Source organism: Sciurus carolinensis, chromosome 10 (assembly GCF_902686445.1).
Source record: "Sciurus carolinensis chromosome 10, mSciCar1.2, whole genome shotgun sequence".
Lineage (NCBI taxonomy): Eukaryota > Metazoa > Chordata > Mammalia > Rodentia > Sciuridae > Sciurus > Sciurus carolinensis.
This window is the reverse complement of record NC_062222.1, coordinates 23,623,064-23,642,731: the sequence shown is the minus strand read 5'-3', so window position 1 is coordinate 23,642,731 and position 19,668 is coordinate 23,623,064. Positions and strand designations below refer to the sequence as shown.

At 38.8% G+C, this 19,668-nt stretch overlaps 1 protein-coding gene across 2 annotated transcripts in view; it reads right to left on the bottom strand.

Annotated features, from left to right (window-relative positions):
- Nucleotides 1-19,668, bottom strand: part of Arhgap10 (Rho GTPase activating protein 10) — a 284,074-nt gene that overhangs the window by 105,051 nt on the left and 159,355 nt on the right. For both annotated transcript variants that reach the window (XM_047567505.1, XM_047567504.1), the window contains exons 14-15: nt 10,327-10,401; nt 3,709-3,796 (exon numbers count right to left, since the gene is read on the bottom strand). In XM_047567505.1, coding sequence (XP_047423461.1) covers nt 3,709-3,796; nt 10,327-10,401 — 163 coding nt within the window. The remainder of the gene's footprint in view (nt 1-3,708; nt 3,797-10,326; nt 10,402-19,668) is intronic.

Here is a 19,668-nt window from a genome sequence, read left to right as displayed (position 1 = left end):
TTTGTGCCTAAACATGCTCTACAAGCTACTTACATCATTGCCATATGTCTATAGCTAGGCAATGTGGCATAAAAAATAAATATCGTTAATGTTAGGGAAGCAGTAATAAAAATGACAAGCTCCCCATACAGAATTTATTACACTGAGTCACTGCATCTCTCAGCCTCCCACCCAACATGTTTTTAAGTCACCTCTCTTTGCCACCCATTGGGATCTGTCGGGAGATACAAATCATAATATTTACCTAAACTGGCATTTCCTTCCCCAAAAATCCCATTCCAATTTCCAGACTTAAAAGAAGTTTCCTCCAGGTAAAATCATTTTACTAGAAACATCACAAAACAGCTCATTTGTCACCTCACAATGGGAAACTGTTGTGATGAACACATGCTGGTCTGCATAGATAAGAAATCATTCCAAGGGCTCACATTCAGTCCCTCCAAAGCATGGAGTAAAAAAAAAAAAAAAAAAAAAATGTCGCCTCAAGTCGGAAGAAAAAAGGAGATGCCATGTGCGAGTCCACTGCCATCTTTCTTTCTCCAAGACCCTGGGGGCTTTGCTTCCTGTTTTAGTTTGGTGCTTTGGGGGTTGGCTACTTTCTTCCTCCACTTCCAGCCTCCCATCCAATAGTGTCTGCGTTATTTGCCTGAAGAACTTAAGGCAAGGCAAAAATTTGGTCGTTTTGTTGTTCTTGTTTCTTGGTGAGAAAAAATATGCATTTGGGCTCTTGCTGTGAGAGACAGAGCTGAGATTTCAACGCTGGCAGGGAGGCTGGCTCCAGACCTCATGCCCTTGACCATCATACTGCATTCTCTCTCGGACCGAAGGAAATACATTTGCTTTGGCCATAACCGTGTAGCCAACGTGGTATTAGGTAAAAACTCCGTTTTCTTCCATTTGGTCCATCACCAGAAAAAGTGTCAATTAAATCCTAATTACTGCATTTTCAGTTGCTAAAAATAACATAGGGGAAAAGAACAGCAACCTAACTTTCCACTCTCCCAAGGCATCTGCCATCTTATGATAATCACTTCATCACATTCAGGCAGAATGTGTATATTGTTAGGAGTGAAATTATATAATAATAGCATCTCATAATTTCGTTCTGTAGGCAATGTTTGCTTCAAAGTGGAATGCAATACGATGGAGCAACATAATGAGAGAAAAATGCAGAAAAAGCAACACAAGACCAGGGGCAATAAGGAACTAGCTTCAGAGAACACCAAGATCTGAATTTATTAGAGATGTGGCTTAGTGGTAGAGTGCTTACCTCACATGCACAAAGCTCTGGGTTCAATTCCCAGCACACACCCCTCCCCCACAAAAAAAGGAAAAGAAAAGAAAAAAAGTTGCACGTGAAAAGTAAGAAGATCCTCTGGTTTTGAAGCTAATTTTCCACAAAGGAAAAGAACAATGTGGATCAGAGGCAAAAAGCATACAATTTACTTTGAAAGAATTGATTTTACCCTGAGTTTTCTACCCATAATTCAGTCATCTTGATCCATTCCCTTACCATCTGTTAGAGTGATAGAATCTTCTGCTAGTCAAGTTAACAAATGCAATTTGTAATATTTTTATATCCTCATCCACTCTTTCCTCCATCCATCTAATACAGGCTTTCTCAACTTCCATTAATTTAGATCAAGTAATTCTTCAGAGAAGGCTCAGCTCCCTGTGCTCTATAGGGTGTTTAACAGCTCAGCCCAGTCCTCTGTCCGTTGGATTCCAGCAGTCAGGACAACCAAAGATGTCTGCAGATATTGCCAAACATCACCAGGGGGCAAAATCACCCTGAGTTCAGTAGCATTTCTCTACATGCTTAGTGACAGGCATAACTCCAGTTGTTGGGAACAGTGCAATGCACAGGACATATACAGTGCCAATCTGCAGAGAGCTTACATGCTAATCCCAGTGGAGGACTGACAAAATTAATTTTTATCCTCATCTAAACCACAATCAGTGGCAATGTAGATGCTTAGTACATTAGATTCAGCCTTCATTTTGCCCCTTTATTGACTGGGACTTAATCATTGAAGAAAACGTGTAAAGAGTGGCTAAAACCATCTTTCAGGTGGCTAAAACCACCTGAAAACAGGTAATGCACACCTGAGTCCACCGAAAAATGTTCATAATGTAAAGAGTAGGACAACCAGACAACAAAAGCTGCCTGATGTGATCCAACAGGAAGACTATAGCAGCACTCTGATATGCTCTTGATATATGTAAATAAAAACCCAATCTGAACCCAATAAAGACTACAACTATTTGCAGAAAATACAATGGCTAGACAATCATGTTAAATGACCCCATAAGGATATAATCAGCCATATCTAAAATGCAGAAAATTGTATTTTAAAGATCAAGCCAGGTTCATCAACAAATAAATGCCAGTGGTAGGAAGGGAAAGAACTGTACAGGTTAAGAGAGACTTAAAACTTATCAAGCACATGAAATGTCCAACACCATTTACCAAAAAGACCTTTTTTTTTTTTTTTTTTTTTTTTTTTTGCGGTACTGGGGATCAAACTCAGGGCCTTGTGCTTGCGAGGCAAGGACTCTACCAGCTGAGCTATCTCCCCAGCCTCCAAAAAGACTTTTTTAAAAAAAATTTTTTTTGGTAGGGGAGAGACTTTTTTCACTTTAGTGAAAATTGAATAAGGACTGAATACTGAATGATATTAATTTTATTGGATATCATAATTATCTTCTGATTACAAAGTCTGTTGTTTTTGAAACATATACTCAAGTATTTACAGATATGGCAGTAAGTTTGTAGAAAATCAAAGTATTATCTCCAAAAAGTAGCAGATAGGGAGATGGATGAATCAAGAAGAATGGGGTGTTGAGCTGAAGAACTGTAATACAGCCATGAGGATTCATTACACTAATCTCTTGCCTTACATATTTAAAATTTTTCATAATTTGTTAAATGCAAAATGAGTAACTTATGTAGATTCTAATGTGATCATTGGAAGTCAAGTAATTTGTACATTAAAAAAACAACCTATATATTTATATTATTAATAACAACGGGGAAAGCTCTGCCTTTTGTGTGTGGGAGCAGGGGGTGTGTATAAAAATTCAAGTCCCCAACAGAACCATAGTACAAGGATTACAGTTGTGATGTTTTCCCCTTCTTCTACTTTGATTTTGTAATCCCTATTTTTATTCTTCATCAAACCAAACTTTTATTCCTGAATTCTTTTAGAGAAAGTTTGTTACTTATTAAAATGCTGAACATTTTCTAACTCTAATCCCACTCTATATTTCCTATAATAAATGAAAATTTTAAATTTATTTTAAGATCCCAAGTTTTCAAATAGCTTTGTATTTGACTGTTATCATAAACCTTTCTATTCAAATCTTTGAATTTTTAGAATTCTGAATATTAGTTTAAAACAATTAAGAGTGTCAATGAATCCAAGAAGTAGTCTCCCTTACTGAATCCTCATTGTTTCATATTGTTTATTCATAAAACTCACCTCAACAAGAGCTATCTACTGTAAGACCAAAGGCTATTCTGTTACAGTTGACTGGACAACTGATATTCACCTACTATCTATCTCACATTCTGAAACATTATTAGATAGATCAGTGCTTTCCTTTTCAATAACATTTAACTTATCTATCAGTATCTATGTGCAGAGTAGGTGCCTGCTTTATGTCCATGTTGCCCACTCTTCCCTCCTGTTACTGAGAGGAGCTTACCTCAGATACTGTTTTAGGGCACTTGTTATTGTTTTCACTTCCCAGTCTATGGAATTCTCCAGGTCCAGCTCACTGCATGTTTTTACATCTAGTGAACAAGCAAGAAAGAACAGTTCATTAAAACCTGGAACATTCAGAGGTCATCCTGACTAGCTCACAGAGCTTCCATTTTTAAATAGTCAAATCACAAATAATCAGTCCTGTGGTTTCCCTCCAAAAAAGCATTACATGCAAGTTCTTTATGACACTATCTGTGATGTTCTACTACTAATCATTTCTAGCACTTCAGAAAATCTGTAGTAGAGATCAAAGCAAAAGGGTAAGTTTGAGGCCAGAGTATGGAAGAATGAAGACATGGTGTGGCATTTCAGCATCTTCAACTGCTATTGTTCATGTACAGCTAACAGTATCATGGACACCATCTTCATGTTAAGGCAGCCAAGGCTCAAGGCATGTGGCTTTTTCAGTTGAATGAGTGGTTTAACTCACTGCAGGTGGCATGACTGTTATTACATGTTTTTACAGAGTAAGAGGTGGCATAATAGCAAACTCTTAGGCAACAACTTGGGAGAAAGAATAAGCTTGAGTCCATGTTTCAAGATTTATATTCATTACATTAGTGTTCTAAAGATTAACACATGATCCACCAAAACAGATATAACACAGACTTGAAAAGTTACTGATGTTTTATCCAATTTAAACATTACACAATGTATACTAACTATTATCAACACCACACTATCCTATTAATTTTTAGGTATCTGTCAAAAACTAAATTTGATTTTTAAATAAAAGTTGCCTAAGAGGGAAGAGCCATTTAGGGGTACTATTTCACACTGACATTACAATGATACACTTATCCTGGAAATATTTATTGGATGATTCTGTAATACCTCTGACATTCACTCCAAATTCAACTAGTTTTCTTTGTCCTAAAAGTGTTATTGATGTGTTGCTTCCAATGCCCTTTTAAATAGCTACTAAGTTCTAAAGCACTAGTGTGTGGTACCAAAAAAAAAAAAAAAAAATGAGTAGGAAAAGTTGATCCTGGTTGAAGTAAAATGACAACATAGTCAGAAAAGCCAATCTTCTGAGTATGGTGGCATCTTTGCTATTTGTACCCTGGACACCATCACTACTCCACATGGCTGGTAGTGCAGAGCAGGGCAATGTGGGTAACCCTAGTCATCCTTCAGTATCCACCCTAACTTAGGCCAGAAAGCCACTCTGAACAAGGGAGTTCTAATCCATCTGGGCTTCAGGCCTTCACCTGCACAATGGAGGTCTTGTAAAGGCTCTCACAGAACTAGTGAGCGCATCAAAGCAAGGCAGGAACATATGTCAACTTTCATAAATTATTACACATAGCAGGTTACCCTCATAGGTAAGGAGCTAAAACGCCTAAGTGTTCAGTGGTGGCACCCACCCGAAGGAAGGAAATGGATAAGAATGGTAGCACATCATCAACAGAAACTTGCCTGGCTTTCTACACTCCTATCATGTGAAGAAAAAAAAAATAAATAAAAGATTCATGGAAGAGATACTTTCTCCCTCACTTTAGAATGATGCCCAACCAAGATTAAAACAAAGCAAAAAAAAAAAAAAAAAAAGCCCACTAGTTGTTTAAGGGTTTTTCTTTTCTTTTTTTTCTCTTCCTTACACTCTATTTATCTACATAGAGAAAAAACATCTTATTGGTATTTCCTTTTTCAAAGCACAAAAAGAGAAAAGGCAGTCAAAAATGTGATCACCAGGTGAAGTCACTCATGCTGCCTAAAAACATAAGCTCAGGCATGACGAAGAATGAATGACAACCCAATGTTGGACTCAAACTTTTTGAAAATAAAGTAAAACAGGGAAGTGATGGTTATTTCACAGCCATAACATCATACATACGAAGTCAATTACTCAAAGGTCTGGAGACTTTTTAAAGCACTTCAACATTTCTTGATTACAGCAACTGACAGCCCTATGCAATAAACTACAACAATGGCAATTGACACTGATTACATTTTGATCAGTTCCTACAATTCAGAACTCATTTGTTACTGAGCTTGTCAGACAAGCCACAGATACATTCAAGAAATCAAATTAAGAACCCTGATTAAAGATGCAATCCTTTATAACAAGGACTAAATAATTCTGTTCTAAAGGCTTTGCCAACCAATTACTTCTGTAACTGAATATTCTGTCTCTCATTAAATCAATTATTTAAATCTCATTTTAACATACAAGTCAGATAACATTTTCAATCAACTTGCTACCAGCAAACCACCATTTTAAAATCCAAGAGGCTTCTAAAGGAAATCTTTTATTTCCAACTTTCTACCAAATTATCATTCTATATTTTGAGAATCATATTCTTTCCATGGAAAAATAAGCCACCCTTCTAAATTCATGGGATAAAAAGCAGCTGTCACATCAGAAGCTAATGACTACATAGTGTCTATGTTATTAATCCTCTATTAAATTTTTCACTGTTTTCAAATAACTCAATCATCCCTAGCGGTCCTTTACAATCAGTGGGTGCACTGGGACTAGGTGGAATTTGTGAAGAATTTACTTAGGATTCAAATATAAAAATATGTTTGGAGTGTTCATTCAAAATATATGTTCTACATTAAATAAGGGAAATTTTTGCTTTCTTTCTCACCAAAGAACAACATCTCATGAATAGTTAAAAATCCAAAATAAGGAGCACAAAGGACAGACTTTTTATTGGGGTGAATGTTTCATATTAGCATAACCACTGGCCATTTCTTTGAAATTGGAAATGTATGGCCCAACCAAAATGCAAAGCACCATTTTAAGCAGAGCTAACACTGCACTTGACAATAACTTGGGTCCAATTTCAAAGTACTTGAAGGAGCATGATGGGATGAGTTCTGAAAATACACTTTATTGTAATAAACTGAAATGTTTGTCAGCTAGATTAGTTCACTTTTCCTCCCAATCTGTGTGACAAAGTTATCCTGTAGACAAAGTAAATGAGGTAATATTTTTAAAGCAAAACTCTTCCAAATTATTTTTATTTCTTGTTTTCTATGTTTCTATGTCTAAAAATATATAAACCACCCAGGATTTTTTGCAAATTACATTTAGAAATAATTACCCAATCCACGTCACTACCTCATTTTCTCACAATTTCCCCTTCCTCTGCTCTGCTTTCCTTCTAAAGTGTTAAGAATGCAGGACAACTCTAACACTCTTCAGTCCTAATCTATAACTACTGTGATTCATCTTTTTAATTCTCACCTGATTTACTAAAAAATCATGACTCACCCCAAAGACACCCCATGTGTTATTTCTCTCTACTTCCCTCAACTGCTCTGTCTCTAAACAAACATTCACCAGATGACGGGCTCTGACTTAAGAGACAGAAAAGGGGTAGGAAAAGGAAAATAGCCTTTAAACAAAAGGAAGTCAGGTTCTCAGCTGGGCATTTTCTTTTGGAAATTTAAGAAGCTTGGTGCAGGGAAAGGCTCAAGAGGCTACTGGAAATCCAGCAGAATGTTGCGTTCTGCCCAGGACGGAAGACAAAGTCTCATCACCAGAGGAGGATGACAGCTGCCTTCTTCACCCGGCCTGGATGAGCTTAAATTACCTCTCTATTTATAAAACTTTCTATGATCAACTGCCATCACTCTTCATGTTGAATGAACACGGGATGAGGAGGGTGAGAAGGAAGGGAAGGGGGAAGAAGGAGAGGGAAGAAGAGGAGGTGATGAAGGAGGTAGAGGAAGGAAGGAGGGAAGAGGGGATGAGGGAAGGGGGAGGGATGGATGAGGGAAGAGGGAGGGATGGATGAGGGAAGAGGGAGGGATGGATGAGGGAAGAGGGAGGGATGGATGAGGGAAGAGGGAGGGAAAAGAAAAGGAGGGATGAGGGAAGAGGGAGGGAGGGGTGAGGGGAGGGGTGAGGGCAGGGCAGGGAGGGTTGAAGGAGGAAGAGGGAGGGAGGGATGAGGAAAGGAGAAGGGATGAGGGATGAAGAAGAAGGGGTGAGGAAGAATGAAACAGGCAAAAGATAATGGAGAGAAACATTTTTCTATATAATCTTAAATGTAAAGGGGAAAGAAAAACACCACAGAAAGGAGAGAGATGAGGAGAAAATGCAAGGGATTAAGCATAGATTCTTTCTTTAGGAATCGCCACAAACTTCTACATGTAAGTATTTAAAGAATACTTTAAACGGAAAATGCAAAACATTTCATGTAAAAATGGCAATAATAAAAAATCTAAAGTAAATAGCTCTCAAGAACTAAACGAATCAAGTAAAGGCAGCTCTCCTCAAAAAAAAAAACAAAATCTCTTGGAACTTTTTCTCAGATACTTAGATTTTAGATTATATTTCATTTTTACAAGGAAAAAAATGCATTACCAACAAAATGCTCTTTGAAAATATCCAAGTTTTAAAATAAAAGTATTACTTTCAGGAATAATAATAAAAGACAATAACTTGCTTTAAAAAGGAAATTTAAAAATTTGGCAGGCCCCATGCATTTCCACTCCATTTTTCTTCTTTTTGGGACATACAACCTTAAAACAACAGAGAAGTGGGAAAAGCTGGAGAGGAAGAACATCTGTGGGAATGTGGACATGACTATCCAGAACCCAAATCCTTTTTTGGCAGTGGTAGCAAATTATTTTGATTTGAAGATTTAATCAGGATGAGAAGGACATATCTTAAGGAAATCCTCAATTCATTAGAAAATAGTGAATAAACCTATTTTATCAAGAGCTAAGGTTTGCCTTGGTAACGAAGAACAAGAAAATGGTGCTAATGCAAATCCAAAATTTGACTGACAATCTTAAATTCATACTAAGGAATATTTACATATAATAAAAACAAACATACATTGTTCAGTCCTCAAATGAGTTATTAAATGAGGAAATAACCAGTCTGTATCCTTCTCTCATGCCAATTCTCTAATTTCCTCTTTTCACAGAATATTGCTAAAAACACAGCTCTTTCCTTGCCAGCAACTCAAATGAGGTTATGACATGCCCATGTCCTGGACTTCTCTTCTCTGATGCTCATGGAAAGTATGGACAGTTTTCCAGGTCATGAATTTTTGAGGGTTTAGAGAGTGAAAATACCTTGGAAGTTAAGGACTGTCTTGGGACATTTCCCATGAGAGGAGACCATCACCCGAGTTCAGCTATGCAGAGCATGTAGGATTTATGAGATTAAGAACAAATTTTGAGACAGCTTAACACTTTAGGGTGACCACAGAAACACCCTTCTTCAAGCTTCCCATTTAACAAGAATATGATAAAAATAATGCCAGGATCTTTATGGCCAGTTTAGCACCAAAACGGGCCTTTCAGCCCACATCTCCCATTCTGATACCCAGAGTCTTCTAGGTCTAATCATTAAAACACCATGTTGGAAATGAGAGAAGTGTTTCTAATTTTAAAATTAAGTAAAAGCAGATGCTGCAGTGACATTAAACTCTTCCAGCTGCTACTGAACCACTGGCAACCTGAGTCTATTTAATTTGGAGCCTGCTAATGGTGAAAAGGAAAATCTGTCTGCCAGAATTGCACACCCAAGTCAAACCAGAGAGGCAGAAAATGAAAACAGCTCATGAAAGCGAATGTATTCTAACAAGGCTCTCCAGCTGATGACGGGCAATTTTTCCTGTGGTTAATAGCCAAAAAAAGGTTGTTGCTTATGAAATCCTTAATTCAAATACAGCCAACAAGCAGTGCTATCCATAATGTGTCAGTTGATTTTGTTCATCTTAGTTTATGCTTTCTAAAAATGAGTCTTTACTACAATGCTTTAAGATGCAGACAGGCTTAAATTCATTCACAGCCTACCTGGAGGCATTGTTAATATTGATTAATTAAAGTGAGACAGCAAATAAATTAATATGTAGCAAGGTCGGAATGACAGATTGGTTTGATATCCAAGGCCCTGCAGCCAAATGAGTTATTGCTCCTCAAGAGGCAGCCTGCTCTGAGGAAGGGAGAAGCGGAGTGCCTTACAGGTGGCACTGAACTGACAGCAATGTGTAATGCAAAAGCGCTTTGTCATTCACATAATGTCTGGGGTAATGAAATGAATTCACTTTCTGGCTTCCTCTAGTCTGCAATGCCAAAGAACACTGTGTTATCAGCACAGATGGAGCATGCGTGGTTCTGGAGAAGAGCCTGGTGCGAACTACAAACAAGCCACTGTGAATACCAATGAATTCCTGAGAGTCAGACCCTCGCTGTCAAATGACAGTTTTGGAAGCTCCATAAAAATGAGCGAGTCCCAGTGGTCTTGTCCAACCAAATGTACTGTCAAGGTTCTGGACAGGCAACTTGGAAATCATGCAAATCACAGAGGCCTGACTGCTGCTTTGTTGTGTGGAATAAGCAGTGAAAGACATTCTTCCATGAGCTGCATCCTTTTCTTAGTAAGTAGAGGCAACATAGATAACCTAAGCAAATCCAAATACTAATAATCTATGTCTGAGTCAACCATCTCTGCTCAGGAGACAACTCATCTAAGGAGAAAAGAAAATGGACTCCCAAGTATGCTATATGTTACTATGAAATATTAAGTTGTGAAGTCAATGAACATAAACAAATAATGCATGGAAAAATGATTAGAAAAGAGGCATACCCATCAACATACTCAGAAGTCTCTGGACCTTTGAACTCACCCCCACAACTCTGTACAATCCTTGGTCATTTATACCTATTGGAAGAAATGAAATGTTAGCAAAATACAACAGTATCAGATTTTAAAAGCTGTCATCAAACAGTTGCAGTCAGAATCTTTGCTAACTCACATTAGCAACATTCCTGTTGACTACAAAAATAACATTTGACAAAAATCAAGTGTTTATACCAACTTGTTTTTACCAGCTTTGGATTTGTGTGCTATGGTTGGAAAATAATCTGAAACAATCTTCCATGTGGACAAAAATGTAATGAGTCAATGTTAATGGAAAGTTGAGTATGGTGGATATGGTGAAATGTACCCCAATGCAACTTGTAAAGATACATTAAAACCTAGGTTTGTTGTGTTCACTTGTTCATGTTTCTCTTGGAAATTTTAGCCTTTTAAAAATAATATGGCGATTAGTATATAGAACAAAATCATTGTTTGGATGACTGTTAAAGACCATGCAAATTCAGTCAAGACTAAAGTAGAACTGTATTTTTAAAGAAAGAGTTGTTATATGCCCTGCCCAAATGAGTTTCACCACAAACTCTACAGCAAAATAAACCAACTCACTACAAACTCTTCTGTAGGGACCTGAAATCCAGGGGTCCCAGAGCACAATAGACAAATGGGCAAAAAAAGTTACATCAAACATAATTTCATATGCTGAATAAAATTTCCCTTTTTGGATTCTCATCTGCACAAACCAATTGTAAAAGACACTTCAGAAACAATCAGGACAGTCTGAGAGACATTCAGGTCATATAAGAAAATGCCCACTTTAATGTTGCACCTGAAAGGGGTAGAAGTTGTCTTAGGTTTGCTGGAAGAGGAAGAAGAGATGGTAGAAACAACTGCGGCCAAATATACAGCACTGTTGAACCTGGGTGGTGAGAAGGTGGGCATTCATTGTACCAAATTCTCCAATTCACTGGACTTGAAAAATTTTATAATACAGCAATAACTCCCCCCAAATGTGACTTATCTTTACTTCCAAAGAGTTACAGCTCCTGGCTATGTGTCTATTTTCTACACTACAAATGTTAAAGCTCACAAGAACACTACTGGTTGACAAGAAAATGACATTTCTAATTCCCCAAGTTTACAAAACAAAATAACCCAACAACAAAAAGGACAAGGAATCTGCACAAGGGGGTTTACTTTCTTCTCACCTCCCTGCATTGCTGATGAAAAGAATAATAGAATCTAAAGCATTGGCTTCAAGTCTAGCTCAGACACTCATGAGCAAGTCGGGAAACCTCTGAGTCTCAAGGTCACATATGAGATCAAGGGTAACATCATATGCCCTGTTATACTGGGAGGGAAAAGAGATGCTAGAAACATGTTCTGTACATTATAATGCAGGCTACATCCACATCCACTTTCATTTTTTTCTTCTTGCCAAAAATCAGCATTTTCTTTTCCTTTTTGACTTTTGTCTTTACTCACTTTTATACTTCTCAAATGTCCTATTTTGCTTTCTATTATGGGCCAAATTGTGACTTCCACAAATTTTCATATTGAAGTCCTAACTCCCAGTATCTCAAAATGTGATCATATATAGATAGGAGGTCTTTAAAAGAGATAATTCATTTAAAATGAGGTCATCTGGATGGGCCCTAGTCCAATATGCCTGGTGTCCTTGGAAGGAGAGGACATGTGGACATAGAAAAAGACAGTGGCCTACAAGCCAAGGACAGAGGCCTCAGAAGAAACCAACCCTTTTGATAGATTTTATTAGACCTCCAGTCCCTCAAATTAGGAAAAGGTAAATTTCTGTTAAGTCACCCATACATGACTCTGTTACAGCAGACTTAGCCAACTGATACACATTCTCTCTCCAATCTCTCTTTAGAGCTACAAGAACCAGGAGGGTCAAGGCTAGCCCCTAGTCTACTCAGAATGCTGAAGAGTCCCAGCAGCAGAGAGGCTCCTTCCTGATGCAGGACGGCCACTGACTAGGACAAGCGAACGGGGCAGCACAGCCCTGCCTCAAGTTGGAAAAAAGAGAAGGAAAATGCCAAAAAACAAAAATCAAGAATTTTGAGCCTATTTCAGGGATAAAGACTGCTACTCATTCCTTCCTTCCCCTGGAAGCTAGGGGTCCTGTCCAGAGAGTTTAAAATACCAGAGGATTTTGTTCAGTACTACTCTATTAAAGAAGCTTACAACAGCTTGACCCCAGGGCCAGGAGTAAAAAGAGCATGTCATATTCTACAAACAAATGCACACCTCTGTGAAAAGTGCTGGAAAGATAATGTAAGAATGTTACTTTGGCAATAATCATCGCTCTGCTGGTAATTACTATCAGATAATTGATCAAGTTCAAATTCATCAACCTGAGAAGAGTAGCGTTAATTGCTAATGCATAATGAAAGGTTCGAGGGGGAATTAAAGTTCCTCAACACAGTTTTTCCTTTTCTTAATGAAATTTAAATAAACCTCATACAAAAGCAGTTCAGAAACGGCACATGACATAATCAAGTCTTGTGGGATTTTCTCTTTGTAACACTATTTTGAAAGGCCCTGGACTAACAAAATGAGTAGAACTGATATCTAGGAACACACTTGTGTTCACACAAAAATATCAGTTGTGTTGAAAGAATATAGACCAACATGCCAATTCATACTAGTAGGGCTAATCACATCCATTCCAGCTTCTTTCCCAAATTTCCCTCTTCTGCCCAAAGGGATCACCTTTCTAGTCACCAAGTATTAGAATTTTGAAGTTTGTTTGGACTTCCTCCCTGTCACTTTGCAAATTCAACAGTCAATGTCCAACTCTCTCTTCTAACTGAAGACTAATCTCTGCCTCTTCAACACAGTCTTGAATTTCTTGCACACACATTAAGGAATCCAAACATTCCAAACACCACCATCTCTTTCCCCTCTATATTCCTATGGTTCATATCACTTTTATTATCTAAGGTCCTCACCATCCTCATTTTAAGAGTAAGCCAGCAGGGCTGGGGATGTAGCTCAGTTGGTAGAGTGCTTGCCTTGCAGGCACAAAGCCCTGGGTTTGATCCCCAGCACCACAAAAAGAAAAAAAGAGATGCCCACAGATCAAGCCCCTTCCCAGCCTTGACAAGTCCATAAGTAGCCATAAGGGGCCCTACCGCATCTGCTTACATTTGCCACACAGCATTCATTTCAATCAGAGCAGCCTACTGTCCCCCACAAAAAAACAAGTTCACACTATCCTACAGGACTATGTTCAGACTGAAGTCTCTCCCCAGACAGGAATGGTCTGTCCTTTGCCTACCCAAATTTACTCACCTGTCATACGTCTATTCATCAAATATGTGCCAAGTGCAATTCTAGCTGCTCAAGATTCAGCAATGAGTAAAATCAACTTCCATCCAAACCTTCAAAACCAGACAAAACCCTACATTTTCTTCTTCTACCCCATAGTAATAGTCCCTTTCCCTAAACATAAATCATAATTAATTCCTTTTAATTAATTCAACACTTGGTCACATTTTAAAACAAGTCCATAATCTCTTACAACTGCAAAAACCAAGTCTCAATACTTGACCTGAACATCAGGTTAAGTCTTGATTCTCCCCATTGAGAATGAATGCTCGTATTCAACCATGTTAAAAGTAATTTCCTCAAATTCATGTAGAGATGCACTTACCATACAATATATGCCCTGTATTTCCTTTCTACATTTAAAAAAAAAAAATGTACATTCTAAAACATACCCATCCTTAGAATTTTCAAACAAACAACTGTGGAACTCTATTCCACCTTCTCTCCCAGTAGGTCAACCTTGGTTTTTGTTTTTGTTTTTTAAATGGTACCTTGAACTAAGTAGTTGGACACAAAATAGCTAGGGCTATGTTGATGTGACTTCAAATAAACTTAGAACTACAGATACAGATTGGACCAAAATGTATATACTATACTAACAAAATTAAAATAACTCAGTTATTTTAACTCAAATTATTTTAATTTTTTGAGTGTATAAAGGCTGACCAGTAGATGTCATTAACACAATACTTTCTGGTTTTTAGTAAAACTTTATAATCTGGTCCAAGTGTTTACAGGCCCAAAGATTTTTTTCTTTTAATAGATGAGATTGGTTCCAATGGTTAGTAATATACAAATTCCAATACAAATAAACAAATTCCAATACAAAGAAGAGCAGCTGATGGCAGATATCCCCAGGTAAAATCCTACGGTCTTACTTCCTATTGCCTGTCTCCTCTAATTTGCCACCATGCTATCACAGAATGTGACCCACATCTTCTGTGAGGAGAGGTCAGAAGGTGGGAATGAATCAAGTTTCATCACCATATCTATCCAGGTGTTTCCTTTTCAGAACCCAAAAGATGTCACCAGAGCTAGAGGTTATTTGGCACCCATAGGCCTTGCAGGTAAGCGGGAGATGCAAGAGAGAAAGGAAGATGCTCTCAGACAATAAGAGTTAAAGATGGAAAAGGAAAATATGATTTAAGAGGATCAATAAACTCACTTAGAAGAAGTGGAGGTGAGACTGGACAGGCTGTGTCTTAGTCTATGTTCTGCTGCTATAACAGAATGCCTCAGACTGGGTAGCTGATAAAGAACAGAAATTTATTGAGCTTATGGTTCTAGAATCTGGAAAGATCAAGGGGTCACATCTGATGAGGTCCTTGTTGTCATCGCACGGGGGAAGGCAGAAGGATAAATCAGCAAGGGAGAAGGAAAGTGAAAGGAGGAATGAGAATGGAGCACATTGTTTAATCAGGAGCCCATCCTGCAATCACTACCCCATTCTCCACATGACAGTATTAATTTATTTATGAGGGCAGAATCTTCCATATCTAATCACCTCTCAATCCCACTGCATTATGGGCTAAGTTTTTAACACCTAAACTTTGGGTACACATTTAAACCACAGCAGGATGTAAGTAAATGTGGTGAATAAGAAAACACATTCTAAATTAAAGGAAGAAGAGGTAAAGGTGATTTTAGACACGCATGTGCACTCCTACACACACCTGCAAATGATGAGCAGGGCAAAGAATGCAAAGCAAAAGGGAAAAATAGAAAGGAATGAAGTTAGCAGGTGAGACAGTACATAACATTGAATTTCCCCACAATTATCAAGTACTTACTATATTTTAGGCACTGAGATAGAATAAAGTGAAGACCTAGGTAATATTAAAAAGAGAATTAAAAATAAGACATCAACTTGATACCACCTAGGTCAGTAAATCTGGTTTTTTCCCCTTTGGCTTCAGGAAAAACTTTGGTAATTCTGTATTCTCTATTACCTAACACAGTGCTCAGCATGTCCTATGCATTTAACAAATAAATGGAATATATTAGTGAATGAAATGAATAATGGATTAATACACTGATGATTAAGAAGTAAATGGAATATGGAAAGAAAAGACAGAAAAGGTCTCCCATGTGTTCCTGTGTGTGTAGATAAAACTAGATGAAAGAGAAGGGCTCCATGTGGAATGTAAACACTTTTGATGGTAACAGGCACAAAATTATTTTAAAAGATTTTGCAGCTGCATGATTCTACAGAAATAAATGATCAAATTCCATGGGTCTATAAACATTCATTCAGCTCACATCTAGCAACCCGCAGAGTGCCTGGCATGGAATGAGGTACTTAATATTTGCAGAGTGACTGAATCGTTTATTTGCACTTGCGTGTGGTGACAACAGGGTAAAAGGTCATTAATGTTCATGTTCACATTCACAGGATTTACATCAAAAGTCTGCAACATTTCACTTTTAATGAGGCATATGTGCAAATATGTAAGCATGTGAATGCAGGAATACAAATATAGGTTTACACGACTCCAGCACTGTAAAGACAAATTCTTTGATGGGTTATGTAATAAAAAAAATGTGCGATTTTATGCATATGTAAATTCTAATCATTTTTTAATGTCCTAATTATTTACATATTTTACACAGAATTATAAACATTAACCAATATTGAAAGACACTTGACAATAAAATGAAAAGACACACTATTCAGGAAATGATTAGAAAAACTTGTAAGGAAATCACGAAGGTGACTCAAGGAAAAGCGATGAAGAAACTCATGGGTGTTGTTTCAGGTCACGGGTGGGTTACAAAAAAAGGCAATGTGTTCCCACCTATATTTACAACTAAACTTCAATAACACTGTTTAAGTGCCTGTGAAGGTGTAGTGAACACTTTCCAGGCTATTAACTGTTCCGTATTACATAAACAGTTCCATACACAAAGATATCCTTAAAATAGTTAGCAATTTGTAACATCTTAAGTTTCCAAAGATGTAAATTTGTATTAATTTTAAATACACACACAGAGAACCAAGAATCCTTTCCTCTGTTCTATCAATGGGGCATATTCACTGCCATGAATTTAAGATACAGTATCTACTGAATTTGAAAACTCTAGAAGAATGGATTATTTTTAACACATTGCATTAAATACTGCAAAGAAAAGGTAAAAGCAATTCCTAAGCAGTGAGACAGAAGATTAACTGAGCTATATAAAGATGAGAAGATCAAAATAGCACTCAATAACTTTTTCACCTTTCTGGACTTTGGTCCAGGTTTTTTTTTTTTTTTTAATTTTTAAAAAGCATATACTAGATACATGAATTTGTTTACAAGTTAAAGTTATTGACATTCTAGAAATTTCCTCTAGGTATAATCTGGCAAGTTGCTCACACTTATCTATGCCTCAGCTGCTTCATCTGAAAAACAGGGTAAGATGGAAGCTGGGGTGTGGCTCAGTGGTACAGCACCTGCCTAGCACATGGGAGGCCCTGGGTTCAATTCCCAGCACCACAAGAGGAGGAGAGGGGAGAGTGAAATGGGGACATTGTGAAAATTTAAAGGAGTCCATTTTGTAAAGCATGGGCACACACCTCACATGCAATTAATTCCTTATTAATCAAGCACTCACTAAAAACTTTAACCACAGCCTAACATTCAAACCTCATTTCAAAATAGCTAGGCGTAATACATCTAAAAGTCCCCCTAAGGAAGGCATGTTGTCCACACTCCACTTTCAGAAAACCAAGCATATGCCAGGAAGTCAACGTTTATTTAATAAGAATGACTCATGGAAAATACAAAATTCCTGTTCACCAGTAACATTTGCAGTTTCTTCCCATGCATGATAACCATTTGGATAGCTGATAGAAAAATATCAGATAGTCGCCCAGCAACTTATCTGTCTTGTCCCTTCCCATGGAGTCGCATTTTCCCATGCTAGCTTCCCATTCGCTTCTTGTGCAAACCCATTTCTGTATCCTAACGAACAGCCTCCTGGACAGCAGGCACTTGCGGAGCAACTCTCAGGGTTTCATTCACATGGTCCTTCCCCATCCAAACCAGAGTCTCAAGATAGGAAAGAGACAGCTTGGCACATGAGGGTGCCTCCCGTGGCTGTCCATCACGTCTGCTCCAGCACCCCATCCTAACTAGGTGAGAAAGATGGAAGAAGTACTAGGCAGCTATCCAGTTCCAGGTCTGAGCCAGTACTTTTGGAAGTACTGTTAATTTCAGACTCTTAAAGACACATGCAGGCTTGGCTAAGTCTCTTCCTCTCACATCCAAATCTCAAATCCAACAGGTGGCTGGTTTATTAGCTGCCACCTTCATCTTAGGGTCAAAATGAACTGTATGCTACCTGGGACTGACCTCACTTCCAGTCTACAGCCAACACAAGAGAAACCACTTTAGTTCCAGACCAGACAGCCCCTAGACTTGTTGCTACTCCTACACAACCATGCAAGCCACTGGCCAAGTTCCTAGACAGGGACTCGAAGAAAGCTGCAGCATTATAGGGAGCCCTCTTGCATTAGTTAAGACTTGGGAACCCAAACTCTCATCCACCTGTCCCAGGGCCTCACAGAGGCACCAGCTGTGGCTCACTCCATGTTCCCTGAAGGGTCTGCTCACAGTGAGTCCTGGTCAAAGGACTACCTCACAGAGACCATGCAGTGTCTTTCTGAACCCAGCATCCCTGCCACCACCAGGTTCATGGCTGACCAACTCTTCTTCTCCCCCTATTTCCATTGCCACAAGACAATTCTGACTTAAGCAATCAGGATCCCAGACCCAGCTGTGCCACTCTCCAACTATGTGATCTGTCGCAGTTTACCCCAACTTTTTCCAAGCCTCAGATGACACCTATGCAGCCAAGTCCAATGAATCATACATACTTTCCTAACAGCCTGAGTTTGAGATTGGAAGAGACAGCACACCAAAGCCTCTGAAAACAAAAGATGCTGTGTATTAGGGTTTTAAAGACTGACAGATGCAGATTCCTCACTGACATGTATCTGCTCCCAACTGACCTCCCAAGGTCAAGGGTCAAAGTTTTCCTGGGCTGCTGGTGCATCTTAAGAGGCCTTGAGGGAATTAGTATGGAAAGAAGTGAGGTGGGACTTTAAGATGGCTTAAACTCCACCTAGATGAGCAAATCCAGGATGGTACTTCAATCTCCTCTACTTTCCTTTTCTATCGTCTACAGGTTCCAACCATTTCTCTTTTAAAACCTGTCCCCGCTTTCACTCATTTCTTCATTTCAACACCCTTAGAAGAGAGGAGGTAGGAGTCTCCACTTCATTGTGGTCACTCAGATGTGCGGGCCTAAAAAACTCAGACTAGAGTTGGAGTTGGAGCCTGCAACTTTCTAGCTCTGGAACTCGAACAAGTCGATTCACAACCCTTACAGGCAGTTACCGGCTGATGTAAACGAGGGTAACATCAGCTGTCCTTCAGAGCTCTTGGGAGAAGAACATCCTAAGAGAAACCAAGTATGACCAGCTATCACGTAGCTTCTGGGCTTCCCAACCGCTTCTTGACTTGAGGCAGGAGGGGGCTGCTTCTGGTCCTGCTCCTACCTGAACTCTCTCCAGGGTCTGACAAGCTGACACCTTCCTCCTCGGAGTCCTCCTCTCAAGGATGCCTTCACAGGCCACTCTCCTGCCTCTCCTGGTACCGCTTTGGCCGTTCTGTGCCTCCATTTTCTCCTTCCTCTCATGCCATGAATGCCAGGATTCACAAAGATTCCGTCCTTTGTGTCCTTCTCTTCTTACCTCACTGTCTACCTGGATGGTTTCTCTGACACTTAGACATCACTGCTGTGCCAACAATGGCCACCACCTCTCCTTTCTGCAGATTTCTTACAGGGTGAATTCGAAGCACCTACAGGCAATCTCTGCTCCTCCCAACCCGCGGCTCATCCTACGCTCTCCACCTTGGCTGAAGCTGCCATCGTGGTTGGCTGGCGCCCAGCTGTCACGCTTCCCTTCCCCTTACTACTTCCCAAGACCAGCAGGTC